Source organism: Primulina huaijiensis, chromosome 9 (assembly GCF_012295235.1).
Source record: "Primulina huaijiensis isolate GDHJ02 chromosome 9, ASM1229523v2, whole genome shotgun sequence".
Taxonomy (NCBI): Eukaryota; Viridiplantae; Streptophyta; class Magnoliopsida; order Lamiales; family Gesneriaceae; genus Primulina; species Primulina huaijiensis.
Window position 1 is genome coordinate 22862291 of NC_133314.1, and position 17083 is coordinate 22879373.

General features: G+C 36.5%; 1 protein-coding gene and 1 pseudogene across 2 annotated transcripts; one reads left to right on the forward strand and one right to left on the reverse strand.

Annotated features, from left to right (window-relative positions):
* Window positions 1–155: 155 nt before the first annotated feature.
* LOC140984997 (allantoinase-like) lies at window positions 156–5193 on the forward strand (annotated as a pseudogene).
* Window positions 5194–8676: 3483 nt separating this feature from the next.
* LOC140984548 (uncharacterized) lies at window positions 8677–15857 on the reverse strand. 2 transcript variants are annotated; one of them, XM_073452056.1, is made up of 10 exons: window positions 15351–15857; window positions 14158–14268; window positions 13630–13785; window positions 11906–12055; window positions 11384–11467; window positions 10875–10961; window positions 10341–10469; window positions 9507–9614; window positions 9169–9278; window positions 8677–8934 (listed from the first exon to the last, which is right to left on the reverse strand). In XM_073452056.1, the coding sequence occupies exons 1-10, from the start codon at window positions 15568–15570 to the stop codon at window positions 8857–8859; spliced, it is 1233 nt and encodes a 410-aa protein (XP_073308157.1). In that variant the 5' UTR covers window positions 15571–15857; the 3' UTR covers window positions 8677–8856. The 2 variants fall into 2 exon arrangements, with proteins under 2 accessions (XP_073308157.1, XP_073308156.1); XM_073452055.1 differs by having other exon boundaries at window positions 11384–11470; window positions 15351–15855.
* Window positions 15858–17083: the final 1226 nt, after the last annotated feature.

Here is a 17083-nt window from a genome sequence, read left to right on the forward strand (position 1 = left end):
AACTGTACAGTAACTGGCCAAATACAAACTATCTAAGCTTTCATATAAGTAGATATATAATCGAAATTTAATAATAGGAATGAACTGGGATTTTTTTATGTACGTGCTATGGAATCTTTGTATATTATCATGCGTAAAAGGAATCTTTTCCTACTTGAATCTAATCTAACAAACAAACAAAAAATGTCAGGTGTAGCTGATGGTGGGTGACAGTCAAGCCTACGCATTTCGTGAACCGGTCCAAATACCGAAGGACCCGTTGGAGTTACCATATTTTGGTTGATTTGGTTTCCATTTATTTTTCATTTTGCAAGTATAATCGCCTTATATGTACGACGTAATGTGTTGGATGATAAAGTCAGAGTGGGCGAGTGGGGGTGACATAGGAGATGGAGTCCGGAAAGTTGAGGTTTCTGGCTCTGTTGCCGATTCTTGCGTCTCTCGTTCTTCTCTATTTCGACATTTTTCCGCTGGTCTGTTCCCTTATTCTCTGTTTGAATGGCGATGTTTCCTATTTGGCTTTCTCCGTTTGCATATGATCTGTATGGTTTCCTTGGAATTCGGAAGTTCCCTCTCCAAGAAAAAACATGGGGGGAACACCCTTTGCATTGGTTTCTTGGAATCTTGAATATGTCTAGCGATATATTTATGTTCTACTTGAATATTGGATATGCTCGATCACAGACATAAATAAAAATTCTTTCTTTACGCTTTTTTGTGGTGTTATTGGTATCCATTTTCTGGAATTCTTTGGAGTCATTGCCAACAGGAGATGAAAAATGGAGTGATTCATCATTACCACATCAACAGTCACAATTGTTTGTTCGAATTCTTGATACCCGTGATACTGGGTTAACGGAATATTGTTGCTGTTGTTTTCTACTTTAATTTCCTAGAATTCCAAGTTTAAGCTGTAACACGCAGACAGCTACAGAAGTGTCATGTATAATAATAAACTTTCATTTTTGTGCTTGCATGACTCAATTGAAAAAAAGTTCTGTACTGACCAAGGAAAGAGTTTGATTCGGTTTCTTTTTCATGGAAAATCATGATAGATTTCTTTTTTTAATTGGAAATTTCAGGTTCGATGATTTCAAAAATGGTGATAACAAGGCTTTCAATTTGTGTTCAACCGATATAGAGGATATTTCTTGAACACGTTTCATTTTCAAGAAAATGATCGACCGCCTTTTTATTTTTCTGTGAACTGTGGTTGGAATAATTTCAAGATAATGGAAAAACTTTCCATTCAATTGAATTTCTATATATTCATGTTATAGAGATTCTCTATACTTTTACAGAGAGAGAAGATTCTGACGAAATGCTCATGATGTAATCATGTTTACCAATCCTGTTGGTGATAAATCCTTGATGTTGGAAGATGATGCTATCATTTCAACTTACTTCTATGCTAATCAACCCATGGAGATTCTAAAATCTGATTTCTTTTATCAATAGCAGTTTCAGACATAATTTTTGTGTATTGATTCTGCTAATTTATACGACCCAAGAATCGCAGAATAGATTGTTGATTTCACCATTCTCCCTCTATTTCAAAAGAACTTTGTGTAGAAAATCTATTTCATCCTAGCTTCTTATCTGTGCCCTTGGAACGTTTCTGGTCATATTAAACTACAGTCATGCAGTTTATAAAGTTTTGTTCTGCAGTCCTACAGGACCAGGTGCAGCCTCATACCATATAGACACTATTGGATAACTAGTAAGCGCATCGTGACACCGAGTGCTGTAATATCTGGTGCAGGTTATCTATTCTGACAAGTTTTATTCTGATTAAATCCGTCTTAACGATTTTTTTCTTCTCCAAAAAAGTTGTAAGCAGCTTCATTTTATTTCGCTGATAAATTGTTTCATGACTACGGAAAATGAGCAGTTGAAGTGAAAGGAGGGAAGATCATAGCTGTAGTTGAAGGAGATACTTGGCAAGGAAATGCTCGGAGAAAACACATTATTGATTATGGGCAGGCTGTTGTTATGCCTGGCTTGATTGACGTGTAAGACTTTAAAACTGTGCGTTTTTCCTAATTTCTAGTTTAAATCAATTGGAATAAATGAAATTAAACTAAAACAGCATGCCATTGAAATTGCAGCTTTCAGTCTATAATATGTACGTAGCCATGTGTAATGCATCTTATTGAACTTGTAGGTTCCATTTTTCAATAGATATTTATAGTTATGTCATCTTCAATATTTTGATGTTCTTTTCAAAGATTTTGGGGCTAATAATTTATCTATTTTTAATTCATGGAAGTCATGCACATCTTGATGATCCTGGAAGAACAGAGTGGGAAGGATTTCCATCGGGGACAAGAGCAGCTGCTGCGGGTATGCAGATATACATTGGTTTATGTAATTTTGTGAAGAGATGCCATTCATTATGTGAAAAGAAATATTTATCTCATGATGCTGTCGCAGGTGGAATCACGACATTGATTGACATGCCATTGAATAGTTTTCCATCTACAGTTTCAGAAGAAACTCTGAAACTTAAGGTACAGAGAAAAGATTAAAAGGCAGATCAGGATCACTTGTTTCCTTGTAGCATGCTCTATAAAGAGTAAATTGAATCTTTTCTGACTATGAATCTCAGATCACAGCTGCTAAAGGGACGATATTTGTTGATGTCGGTATGCTCTTCATACCTTTTTTTTTGTACTAAATTTACTGCATGTTATTTAATTTTCTCTAAACAGGCTTTTGGGGAGGCCTGGTACCAGAAAATGCATTCAATGCAAGTTCTCTGGAGCTCCTTCTTGAGGCTGGAGTACTTGGCCTGAAGGTTCGATCATCCTGCAGCAGATTATTAGAATTACATATATGATCAGAATATAATTTTTAAAAGAAAATACAGTTGCACCAATAGTTTTTCAATTTGATTATACACCGTTGTCTTCAATATGCCACTTGATTGTTGAAGGATTGCTGAGTCACCTTGGATGGCTCTCCCATGTCTCTGTTTCTGTTACCGATTCTCTTGAATCTTGGGTCCAACTACCTGTCTATCATGCATCATCTGTCTGACATGTTTGATGTATTTTTTGCTAGTCTTTTATGTGTCCTTCGGGAATCAATGACTTTCCAATGACCAATTCCAGCCATATAAAGGTAACCATGTGCTGTCTTTATACAATTTGTGGGAGAGTCAATGATATATGTAGTTTCCTGTAGGAAGGGCTCTCTGTACTGGCAAAATATAGAAGACCGCTGCTTGTACATGCTGAGATGCAACAAATCACAAATGACTGGGAAACCATAGACGATGCCGGAAATCCTCGATCATATGCCACTTATCTGAAGAGCAGGCCTGCTTCATGGTGAGATTCAGAGTGGCACTTTAAGTTAACTTATAAAATTCAAGCATCAGTTCATAAATTTTTCCAGGTCAGCATGACATATTTGTCTCAGGTTTTCCAGCCAAAAGCCATGAGTTTTTCTGACTTATATAATATTAAACACAACGATCTCAAATCGGGTGGCCTATTTCATAAATATCATCCGTGTATTCAGGGGAAGAAGCAGCAATACGAGAGCTGTTAACAGTAACAAAGGACACTAGAGCTGGAGGTTCTGCTGAAGGAGCTCATCTTCACATTGTTCATTTGGCTGATGCCAGATCTTCTTTGGAACTTATTTTCCTAACAAATTTTGAATTCAGATTAAATTATCTTTCTTGCTTGCGATTTCTATGCAGCACTATATCTTGTTTAAACACGATGATTGAATCCTATCAAAAATCATCCACTTATGTTATTTTTTGAAATTTAAGTAGAGCAAAGATTGGTTATGATATTGGCAAAAAGTACAAGGAACTTTACAATTTATTTCTACACTCCCTTCCCCCAATAATTCTTCATTGTCAACCACGTGAATAGTTCTTAATTCGAGGTTGAATTCTCTTCTTTTCATCCCTTAGCATGGAATCTGTGTGTTTCCAGGATGCCAAGCGAAGGGGTGACAAAGTTAGTGTTGAAACATGCCCCCACTATTTGGCCTTTTCAGCTGAAGAGATCCCAGATGGAGATACTCGTTTTAAGTGTGCACCACCAATCCGTGATGCAGAAAATAAAGAAAAACTATGGACCGCTTTGCTGGTAAAGCTGTTTGTATTTTGTCGACCAACTGTTTCAACTTCTTCTATCATTTTACCAGATTTGATTGAAATTGAATTTCAGGATGGGGACATTGATATGTTGAGTTCTGATCACTCTCCCTCAGTTCCGGAACTTAACTCTTTAACGAGGGTAACTTCCTCGAGGCATGGGGCGGCATATCTTCTTTGCAGGTGCATTCCATTTGTCAATTAATATAAACTATGTTTGTCAGTTTATTGCAACTCTTCACCGGTTATTGTAATTCCTTTTCTGCTGTTTAAACCAAAATCTATTTATCATATATTCGAGCATATCATGCAGTTTGTTCTTCCTGTAACGTGGTCATATGGACGTACACATGGAATCAGTCTGAATCAATTAGTTTCCTGGTGGAGCGAGAAACCAGCCAAACTTTCAGGTCAAGATCTGAAGGTGATAATGATCAAACAGTTTGGGTCTAGATTTACAAGAACTTCAGTAATTTAGTAGTATGTAGAATTGTAATTCATGATGGATTTTATCGCGTGTGCAGGGGGCAATTGCAATAGGAAATCATGCAGATTTTGTTGTCTGGGAACCTGAAATAGAATTTGAGCTTGACGATAATCACCATGTATACCTTAAGCATCGGGTATATACTCATATCGACTGACACTTTAAAGCTTAATGCTTAACCTTTTATATCAAGTAAACGTGTTCTTTTGGCCCCATTTAAACATTAAAACCTAAACTACGCAGAATATCTCAGCATACATGGGATCAAAACTCGCAGGAAAGGTTTTAGCAACTTTTGTTAGAGGGAACCTGGTTTTTGAAGAGGGGGAGCATGCTCCCTTTGCTTGCGGTGACCCAATATTGGCAAGATGAAGGTGTGTGTGATTGAACATGTGTTCCTGGTTTGATTTCTTTCCCAAAATTCAGCTAACATAAAATCTCTCATTTTTCTTTCTTTAATAGCTAGACCAGGTTTTTGTGCTGGACATTGTTAATTAGCTGTTTGGATTAGTGAAGTATGGTCTACACAATCGCGGTTGTGAAGCTTCAACCTGAAAGTGCAGGTGTCTCAACATAAATACTTGTTCCAGTGACGTGAGCCACAAATAAATTTTTCTACGCATGCTCCTCTGTTTGTGCCACTCCATTGGCATGTAAAATTTGGTAGGAGCAATCGCCTTGTTGATAATATCTTTAAATTTTGCTCAATAGAACATTATGTGAAGATGTTTTATTCGTGGTACTAATCAAGGATTCTTAGCAATCAAGAACATCGCCAATTTTTTTTTATCATATCCTGTTTACAAACAAATACATAAGAAACATGATGAGTCTGTAGGATATATAATCAATATTTATCCAGCTTCTATCCAGATTCAGGGGATTTGGAACCAGTATTTTCCTTGGATTGATCATTTCCTACTGCATCGTTCGTAGTATCCTTCACTGTAGCTGGTTTATTAGAAATAAAGTGAAATATAAATCCAGGACAGCCGTTGGGATTACCGCAGGTAATAGGTTGGCAATGGAATGGACCACCTATCCCGGGAACGAATCCTGGTGGATAAAATCCATCATCGAAACCATGTCCACTACCATACCCATACCCTTCTCCTCCAGAACCACTGCTCCAGCCGCCGCCACCACCGCCACCACCTCCAGCTCCAGTAGAGCCGCCACCATGACCATGACCATACCCACTGCCACCACCGGGATTTCCACCATAACCACCACTACTCCATCCTCCACCACCCCCGCCGCCACCGCTGCCAGGCATGTTGGAGCCACCACTGCCTTGGCCAAAACCATAACCACCACTTCCATGACTTCCTCCACTGCTCCAACCTCCACCTCCTCCGCCACCACCGTCAGCGACTATATCTCCTCCACTTCCATGTTCATGATCATCCACTTCGGCGAGAATGTGACTGAGATTGGATTCGTCGGAGCTGTCAGACATGGGGGAAGAAAATCTCAAACTTTTAACGCTGTGGGCGGAGCACATTGATAAGCTAAATAACACTGTCATCAATGCAACACGAAGGCATTTCGGTGCAGCCATTTTTTTCCTAAAGAACCAACAATTAACAAATTAAGTACCCAAAATGCGATATAAGCGAATACTTTATATAGTGAAGTTCCCTCAAACGCGTGACAATTTGTATTTGGTTTGATGGAAGAGAAGTGGAAGAGAAGCGAAAAACTGGTCACACATTCTTGATTGTTTATTTTTCATAAATCAAGGAACATGGCGTTAGTGTGAGGAAATTATAAATGAAAATAAAATATTATTAATCAAAATGGTCTTAGAATCTATTATATAATCTTTTATTTGAAGCAAGTCTGTGTGATTGCCCCATAATATCTATAAGCTCGATAGAACTTAGTGTTTGGGGATTGCTTCTAGCTAGGCTGGTCTAATCTTCCACCTTATACTTTAAACATCGAACCCTGTTTGATAATAAAACACCTCCATACATATTTCAGAATATATATTCTTTATATTTGTAGTATAAGCATCGACTTGAAATATAGGACCGATCGCTTGCTTTTTTTACCAAAAGTTATATATCTGGTGATAACGGCGTAACTCAAATCTTTTAAACCGTACAACAGATAAAGCATAATGTTTTGATTGCTCTATTCAGCAGGGATATTGATTACACCTAACAATTTTTCCCAATAATTGCACTTCTTACAATCAATATTTTTTCTTAGGAGTTATTTTGATGATTGTCAAAAACTGAAAAAATCATTCAACAACAAAACAAATAGTCAGAAAAATAAGATTATCGGATAAAAACAATGTAGAAAACTGAAAAAATGTCGTGATAGAGAAGCAAACTACGAGCATTTCAGATCCCAGATGAGGATTGTAAATAACATAAAAAATATTAAAGATTGGGTATACCGAAATGGTTATATGCATATTATAACAAACTACGACAAAGAGTCGTTGAGTTGTCAAAATCAACCAAGAAGCATATTGAAAAGTGTGTCATGTGGATAAGATAACTTCTTCGATTCATATATCGTCTATGGTCATGATTTTTTATTTTTTGTGGTTTGGTTTGTTTCAATTGATAAATATTACTAGCCATATTTTAATTCATTTAAATATTATCAAAATTTGGTACATGTATTTTCAGCAGTTTAGTTGCCCACGTGCAACGCACGTGTTAGGCAAGTGGAGGGGCCCACACAAAATAAAATATTCAAAATATTTTATCCCACATCGCTTTATTTATAAAATTGAATGAAGGAATTTAGTTATAAATAGAGCTCAATTCCTTCAGTTATTGTATCCCAAAATCAAAAGCTTTTTAGTTTTGATAAAAAGAGAGTGCATAGAAAAAAAGAGTGTATTTTTTTCTTGAGTGCAGGAATTCTCTTGTGTGAGTTAGAGAAATTATTTTCTCGGTATACTCAGGTTGAGAGTGTGAGAAATATTGAGTGTATTGGTGTATACACTTGTTGTAATATTTCTTCCAGTTATAAAAGTTGCAGTGCTCCGTGGACGTAGCATATATTGGGTGAACCAAGTAAATCTTTGTGTTCTTGTTGGTTATTTTATTCCGCAATTTGGGTACTATATTATTATCGTGGTCGGCATCGCTTCGGGGTGTAATTACCCAACAGCACGTACACTTTTCTAATATATACATGTGTATGAAATGAAAAGGTTTATTTATCCCAACTTTATTGCGATTACTTTATGAAAAAGGTTTATTTAGTTGCATGTCGTGTAACGGGGAAGACATTGGAGCAGCTTGGTTTCCAGATTCTTGAAATGTGCGATTTGTAACTGAAGTTGGTGTTTCTCCCTTCTTAGAGTCTTGCTCTCCTCCATGAGCACCACCATTATTGGAACATTTGTAGTTTTGTATTTCTTGTTGTCTGAACAATTAATGTCAGGTTTTAGAAATGGTGGGGAGGCACTTGCCTCCCTCGCACAGCTTCTTGTGGCCAATCTCCCCTAGCAGATGCGTGAAACCTCTCTGAAATTTCTCGTGCTGAAATTCCAACCGTTTCGAGGTAGTTTTCTTGAAACCCTACACATTATATATTGTAAATTTTTTATTAGCTTGAAACCCTACACATTATATATTGTAAATTTTTTATTAGCTAGCTCGGGTTCTTCATGAACGGTGCAATACCTTGGATTGATAGATGTTTATTTCGTGCTCTCTAAGCTGATTGAATCATCGGGGCTGCTTTCAATTTTTACGATTTTACACTGCACACATCGCCACATCGAAAAATGACTAAAATTACCCCCCAAAAAAATAAAAATAACGGTTCGAAACTTAAATTTGATAACATTANATTTTTTATAATAAAATTTTTTATGTTATAAATTATGATTATGTAAAATTTAAAATTTAGATAAGAAATATTTTGGCAGTTATTAAAAACAGATTCATCAAATACATAGAGGATTTTTTTATATTTCAAAAATTATACGACCAATACATACTCAAATTTTCTTTGTTAAACTGAAGTCACTGATATACCAGCGTGTGTACCTGTGTTCAACTTTTGATAAAAACAACTCAAAAGTATCAAAATCAATTCAAGGAAATTTAGGTTTCCCGTGTACGAAGTGTTGTTGGTTTAATGTCATTATGTTGGCTAATGAGAAAGAGAAACCCTGAGTTGATGCTCTGCCAAATATAAAGGGCTACAATTACGGACATCACAATCTTGAAATACAAATTTAAACGGGACAGAATTCTCATCTTGTTTAAGCAGCCTACCGCGTTCGGCCTCGAATGGGACGTCGACGTCTCTGGGCCATTTGAACTGAAAGAGGAGGTCGCATGTTCTTTGCCTACACATTAAGATGAGAAGAAACCAGCGATGAACATACTTTCCCGCATGGATGTATATTTCGCTTTTAGAATATAGATGGACTTGAAGATTAGAAACACTGAAATGTATAAAAACTGAAGATTCAACTGATCATTGATTCTCTATGGCATTATAAAGTCAGAGTACTCCCTAATTCCATACTTAAATTGGAGCATTACAGAATATGTTGCCTAAAAGTTAAAGAGGAACGTACACCAATTTCCGTGACGAAACTACAAGAAGTACATTGAACTGCTGGAGCCCCATGCGGGTACATAAGCAATACTGCGCAATTTCCACACTCAACTTGTCCGACTTCATGGGCTGCAAAAACATGAAAACAGATAGAGTGGTATCACTTCATCGAGAAGCTATTGATAAAAGAAAGAACTTCTAATTGAATTGTTACTTTCACGGAATGGAGGAACAAATGTTGAGATATCATTTTTTCTATGTAACTCGGAATTCAATTTTGACTGATACAAATGTTGACAAAGGAATCCACAAATTTCATTAGAAATCATGAAGTAAAAGGCAAGGATTGAGGAAGACCTTCTAGGACAAAATTGACTTCTTGGCAGCCTGGACATTGAACCCATTTCGCTCCTCGTGGATACAACAGCAATTTCCGGCACGTACCACACACTAGCTGAGCCTTTTCTGAATCCAATACCATATCACATCTTGTTAGCACAAGTAATAATGAAAAAGGCAAAGCTGCTCTAGTTATACTTGCAACTCTAACATATTGTTTGCACAAAATTATTTTAAGCGTTTCAATGAAATGTTTGGACGTTGTACATAGAAATTGAGAAACACTTAAAATAAACTCTTGCAAACAATAACTAAATGTTTCAAATGCCAACAAAAATCCTGGAAGCAAAATTCAGTGTGCTATTTAGAATAGATTTGGACATGCAATGCACATAAACTTACAGAAGGCATAGTTGGTGAATCTCACTTCACTCCAAATCATGCCAAGTATAGCCAAGAAAAACTTTTGCTTTTTATCTTGTTGTGTGAGCATATAAGCAAATGAAACAGCACAAAAGCTTAGCATATTGCATATACTAAAAAAAGAGGTACTGTGCAGTTAGTACGTGTCTTCCAAGTTCCACAATGTTGTACCATCGGGTTTAGACCGTCCTTGCCAGAGAGAATGCGCTAGTATGGTTCGATATTAATTTAAACAATTTTTAGCATCTCCAATTTTTAGCATCTCCACCTCAAAATACAAGACTTGCAATATTTCATACAGCTGACATTCATTGGACGCTTAGATTAACTGTTATTTAAGACAACTAGCCCTCCAAAGGCAATAGATGGACTCAGATGAGCAAAAATGACAACGCTTAAAATTAAAAAATTGACCATTCATGGGCATACCAGACGATGATGACCCCACATTTGGTGTCGATGGATGCGAAGTAGAAGGAACAAATTGCTTCGGAGAAGCAGCTGGCACAGATTTGGGCCTTTTGTCCACATCCTTTGTGTCTTCTTTACTCCCAGATTCTATATATGGAGAACAAATTTGATAAAATATTTGAGAGGAAAGAAACAAATGCCAAGCACCTTCACTTATCACAGCTATCCTCTGGGAAAATGGTTTGAAATTTACTAGCACCATTTATGAAATTATAATCATAATCAAAATATAAAATGGATCAAGGTTTCTTTAGGCATGAGGCTGTATATATCTAGAAAACAAGAGTTCATTAAAACAATAATGTTGTGGAGTTAATAGTGAAGTATCTTGTTCCGGTATCAAATTTGCAAAAATGGGATTCATAATTCATTATAGAACAACAGAATATCAAGGAACCACATGCAAAGAAGGAAGAAGAATCAATTGAAGTCCGCTGTATTTCTAAATTTTCACATTCATTTGTACTTATTTAAGGAATTCAGAAGACATACCAGCAGGAACAAATTGCTTTGGAGAAGCCATTGGCGCAGAAGTGGGTCTTTTGTCCACATCATTTGTGTCTCCTTTGCTTCCAGATTCTAAATATGAAGAACAGAAATGATAAACTATTTGAGAGGAAGGAAATAAATGCCAAGCACCTTCATTTATCATACAGCTATCCACTGGGAACGGTTTCAAAGTTACAAGTTTCATGTATGAAATTATAATCAAAATATAAAATGGATCAAGGTTTCATTAGGCACGAGGGATGTATATATCTGAAAACCATTAAAAAGAAAACTTATTAAGTAGAAAACAAGAGTTCATTCAAACAGCAACGTGTTGGAGTTAATAGAGAAGTATCTTGTTACGTTATCAAATTTGCAAAAGAGGAATCATATTAGAACAACAGAGTATCAAGGAATTACAAGCAAAGAAGGATGAAGAATCAATTGCAGTCTACTGTATTTCAAACACATCCATTTATGCTTATTGCAAGTTAAGGAATCAGAATACGTACCAGCAGGAACAGATTGCTTTGGAGAAGCAGCTGGCACAGATGTGGGCCTTTTGTCCACATCCCTTGCATCTCCTTTACTCCCAGCTTCTAAATATGAATAACAAAAACGATAACTATTTGAGAGGAAGGAAACAAATGCCAAGCACCTTCATTTATCAAACAGCAATCCTCTGGGAAAATGGTTCAAAAGTTACAAGCACCAATTATGAAATAATAATCAAAATATAAAATGGATCAAGGTTTCTTTAGGCATGAGGGCTGTATATATCTAGAAAACCATATAAAAAAAAGAAAACTGATAAAAAGAAAACAAGAGTTCATTAAAACAATAATGTTGTGGAGTTAATAGTGAAGTATCTTGTTAAGGTATCAAATTTGCAAAAAAGGAATTTATGATAGAACAACAGAATATCAAAGAACCACAGAACCACATGCAAAGAAGGAAGAAGAATCACTTGAAGTCTACTGTATTAACACATCCGTGTGTACTTATCGCAAAGTTCAGGAATTCATAAGACATACCAGCAGGAGATGCTGATGGTGGCAGCGGCTGTAATTGAGGTGTTGGTGGCATTGATTGCCCGAGTAAGGGCAACGGTGTCAATTGTGACTCCGATTGAGGCATTTCATCATTATTCTTCGAAGTTTCTTGTTTGCTCCCCATTTCACTGTCTAAAATACAAGTTAGTAAGGAGGAAATGACAGCAAGCATCAGTGTCAATTCAATGTCCACCAACTCTGGAGGTCGACATTTTGTACTACTGGACATATATTTAATTTAGACGACTTTTTGATAAACTGGAGTCTGGATACATGTCTAGATAGATTACAAATATATAATCACATAAAAGACCGACGATTCTAGAATTCACAACACTCCAGTCTACCAAATGAGAAAGACAATAAAGTTCCAAACCTCATTAAATTTGATTCAACCTAGATGCTCTCTAGCCCTAATTAATAAGTCACGTCAAAACGTTCTGATTTGGGTTATATAATAGAAAAGTTGTACGTCAAAACTCTGATGAGAAATTACCACTTCAAAAAGTTGTGTTACTAAGCACTGAAATTTTGAAATAACTTCCCCGGGATATTTAGTTCTCGATTTCAGTTAAATTCGACCTGAATTCTCAAGATGTCTCAGCAATTTAATCGTTTTGAACAAACGCTCAATAATTTACATAAAATCAAGGAAAAATTCTGAGTTTCAAAAACAAGAGAAAACAGGAGCTATTGGAACTCACCTTTAAAGTCTGAAAAACTTGCAAACACCCCATTATAGAATTAAGATTTGGTCCCGGTTTTTATAGTAGCAGAAGACCAATGGAAAAAAAAAGTTGTTCGGGAAATGACTAAGGAGTAAATAGAATGCTAGAATACAGATGGATTTATTGCCCTGTCGTCAGATTCTACAGATTTGTCACGGCAAAAAAAAAAAGTAAAATGAAGAAAAAACAAAATTGATTGCGGCATGATACCAACTTTAGTTCAAACAAGTGTAAAATCAAATTGATATCCATGTGCAGTTCATCAATTGATTCTCACACTGATTATTCTAGTTAGGTACAAGTAAAACTGAAAAAATTTTAACCACTTAGTGGTGTTAGTATAAATTAGAATTACATGCTCATATTATTCCCAGCAAACACAAATTAATTATAACCACCCATGGGTAAAACTTGATGTCAAATTTGGTATGTCAAATGACCAAGAAAATATGCCGCTGCCACTTCATCACTTGACTTCCAAAATGTCACCATCCCATAGCATCAAGTTATCGGCATCACATTTATTTGTGGGGAGCATAAAATTGAGCTACCATTTCAATTTATATGAAAAATACGCGTGTACAAACCTTGTGCTTGTTAAAAATTAAGCACAAGGAAAAACTAAATGTATTGATTCCTCAATAACCTTTTTTAATGCATGTATTATCATCTAGGCCACATAAATCAAAATTAAGCACAAGGAAAAACTAAATGTATTGATTCCTCAATAACCTTTTTTAATGCATGTATTATCATCTAGGCCACATAAATCAAATGAGACGGCATGGGAGTTATTAAAATCATTAATTAATCAAATTTGAAACATGTAAGTTGTATAGGCGTCATGCAGTTCAGTATTCATTTGCCTGAAAATTTACAGGTTCAAAATATGCCTTCTATGACATCGTATAACCGCCTTGATAACACTGAAAAACAGTGTGTAAATGAAAAGGGAAAAGGTTATGAGGAAAAACCCACCTGAAGAAACTGCTTGTGATGGCTGCAATGGTGGGGTACATGATGGAGGCATTCGATGATGCGACACTTTTTCCCATCCAGGAGGAGGTCCCTCATCATCACTATCGCCTTCACTTTCACCTTCATTTAGTTCGTCATTGCTCTCCAAATTTGCATCTGAGAAAACTAAGCATTTACAAATAAACCATGGAAATGAAAAAGTACAGTGTTCACATAGTTACCACGGCCTTCATATATTCACAAATTATGACAATCTCAAATTTCAGAATAAATATTATTAACCACAATCAATTTCTGGTATGGTGATTATGCTCATAAAACAGGTTTTAAGCAATTATATCCCACAACATTAGTTATTCCCGTTACATCGATCATAAATGCATGAAAACCTAAATCCATTGATGAAGAGAACTACGGTTAAACAATAATGATGAGAAGTTGTAGGAGTTACATAACTAGAGCAGACACATTCAAAAGGGTTAACAAATTAAAACTCTTTAACAAAAAAGGAAAATGAGAAAAAGTGACCTGCTGAGTTTGATGATAGTTTAGGTAATGCATTTGCCATAGAAAAAAACTCCCACCCTGGTGGCGGCCCAACATCGTCATCTTCCACATCTTCTTGTTTGCTGTCCTCATCTGATAAAAGCAATGATTCAACTCAACCATAGCAAGGAAATACGCTGGGGAAAAAGCTTTTATTTATATGCTACAAACATCAATGAAAAATAAGACATCTCCGGTCCGTTCAATAAAGCTGAGACAATAAGACAAGATGTGGGCCACCGAATTTTAATTTTTTCCTTTTAACGAAGAAAACCAGCTACTGCGATTGATAGTTCTCCATCCCATAAAAGGGTTCTGATATCATGATTCAAAGATGGGTGCAACTTGAAATCTTCCGGAGCCTTCATTAATGAAAACTCCGTCGAACCTTATTGCAGCACTTTTAACACACCAATTAACAAGCAGAGGAAGTTCGTGTAAGATGCCGTTAAACATGATAGGTTCCTTTTTAAATTCAGAGTGAAGAAAATGCTTGCACCAATTGATCAACTGATATGCTCCAAAAACTCGGATAAAGGCCTTACTCAACAAAATCGACCTATACTCCCCCTGTAATACACTTGGGTACGCACCACAAAATTTATGCAACCATGCAATTATCCATCACATATGCATTAGTTCATTACCCTCAACCACATTTAAGAGTAATGACATATAAATGAAACGATAAGGTCCTTCGCCTGGCTTTTTCTTCATTTTTTTAAGAAAGATACTTGCCATTTTTTCGTTTAAAAAAACAATAAATAACATCAATCACAAACAATATCTATTCTAAAAATTATATCATCCACAATACTATGCCAAACCCTTCTCTCGTTTTTTTCCCCTTTCTGTAACTTCTAGCATGTTCCTATAATACTCAAGATGAAGCGAGAGAAAGGACGGGCAACCCAGCACAGACTAAAACGTTAACAAAAGATTCATGTCTCGATATCTAATCAACAAAGTATCACGAGAAACCCAAATTATTGTGAAGATTGATGCGAAACAGGAAGTTTCCAGAAACGCAATCTTTTCAATACCGATCAAAATAGTAGATTCTTGTAGATATAAACAGCAAGCAAGTTTATGCAATTAATTCTGCGATAGACGATAAACCAAATAAACTGGGATTTACAAATGCAGGGGAAAAAAACGAAACTACTTCATCCAACCAGAAGAATGAAACGCTGGCGAGGGTTTTGGAGCAGTGGAGTGAAACCCAGGCGGTGGGCCTTCGTCGTCTTCTTCATCAACTTCGTCCTTTTCCACATGGTATAACGGTCGAGTGATGACGCACTGAAATCCAGGTGGAGGCCCATCAGAGTCATCATCTTCTTCGAGCATCTCGTCTAATTCTGGATTCTCTTCTTGCATGCTAATTTTGCTCTCCATTCTCTCCTTGTGTGTTAGTGTTTATCTATGGTTGGTGCACGGGTTTTTATGCGGAAATACAACGCCAGCCGATCGTCATATGGTAAGTATTGCAGTGTGATGCGTTCCCTTACAGCCATTTGCACTTACCCCCAACCCAACCACTGCCAAATGGAATTTATAACGCAGGCTTTCAAACACGAAACCAGTGCTCCGGTTACACACAACCCTTGTTCTCGAGAGAAGACAACGTTAATTTCTGGCACCAGAGCGTCCTTTTTGCCAAATTAATACTTCTTTTCAGAAAAAATGATGATGACTAAGTTACAGGTTTATTTTAAACAAATAGAAAAACAATGTTTTTACTGAGGTCTAATCATAACTTTTCTTTTTTAATTTCCACTCAAGGGATTTCATTGATTTTAATCATGACTTGTATATCAAATTCGTCCAAAGTATGCATAAATTATTTTGAACTTTGTTTCCCATATGCACAGTTCTTAAATCAAAATTTCATGATGATTTCCAAAACTGGAATAAAATAGGCAGGGGTATGATAATTTTGATCATGCTGCTTTAACAAAAGTTGGTTCGGTCTATTATACCAGAATGAAATGTTTCTTGGATTCAAATTCTACTTGGGAATAATTTACTTATAAATCATATGCAACACAAGCTTCTCCATTTCACCCATCCATTACAGCTTTCAGCCGAAACTCAGGTTTTCGATGTTACGATACCGAATTATCAACAGCAAGATTAGGACATCAAGCTCCTTTCTGCTTTACATCTTTCGCTTGCTTGATATCCTTTGTCAGCGTTCTTGGGGCTATAGCCATAGCCATTAGCTCCTGGAAAAGCATCTTACAGGCATATGGAATACGAACCTGCGGGGACAGAAAATGTTGGTTCGTGTTTCATGATTTTAAGATGGCAACCAATTATCGGACATATAGAAGTCCAAGATAACGTAGTCATGAGCTTGCAAGCACAGAGAAAAGAATGGAGATTCACAAGGAAATGAATACCTGAACTATATCAGTTTTGTTTTTGCATCCTCTGCACTCAAATGAATTCTTTTTGAGATTTGCAATAGCTATCAATCCACACCGCTCACAAACATGGATCCTGTAGGCATCACTTTGGTCAAACAACTTTCCTTCAAAAAGTGAGCAGCGCCATGTACAATCATGCAATCTCGTTCCATTTCACCAAATTGGAGACCACCATCACGAGATCGTCCTTCAGCAGGATGCCTTGTAAGGATTTGAGCAGGGCCTCTACCACGATAGTGTATTTTGTCATCAACCATGTGCTTCAGCCTCTGGTAGTAAGTGGGACTTAAAAATATCATATATGAAAGCCTACTTCCAGTATGCCCATTGTACATGGTCTCAAACCCACGCATTTGGTAACCACATTTATGAAGAGCTTTGCTTATGTTGTCCACCGTGACATCTGTAAATGGAGTGGCATCACCTTCCTTTCACATGTGAGCTGCAACTTTGCCCATGATGCATTCAATAAGCTGACC

Bases quoted from the DNA above. Each gene is read 5' to 3' on its own strand.
- LOC140984548 (XM_073452055.1), bottom strand. From the start codon at position 15,570: ATGGAGAGCAAAATTAGCATGCAAGAAGAGAATCCAGAATTAGACGAG. The intron at 12,056-13,629 runs GTGGGTTTTTCC...CTTGTATTTTAG, and splicing joins ATCACAAGCAGTTTCTTCAG to ACAGTGAAATGGGGAGCAAA. The intron at 11,471-11,905 runs GTATGTCTTATG...ATTCATATTTAG, and splicing joins ACCATCAGCATCTCCTGCTG to AAGCTGGGAGTAAAGGAGAT.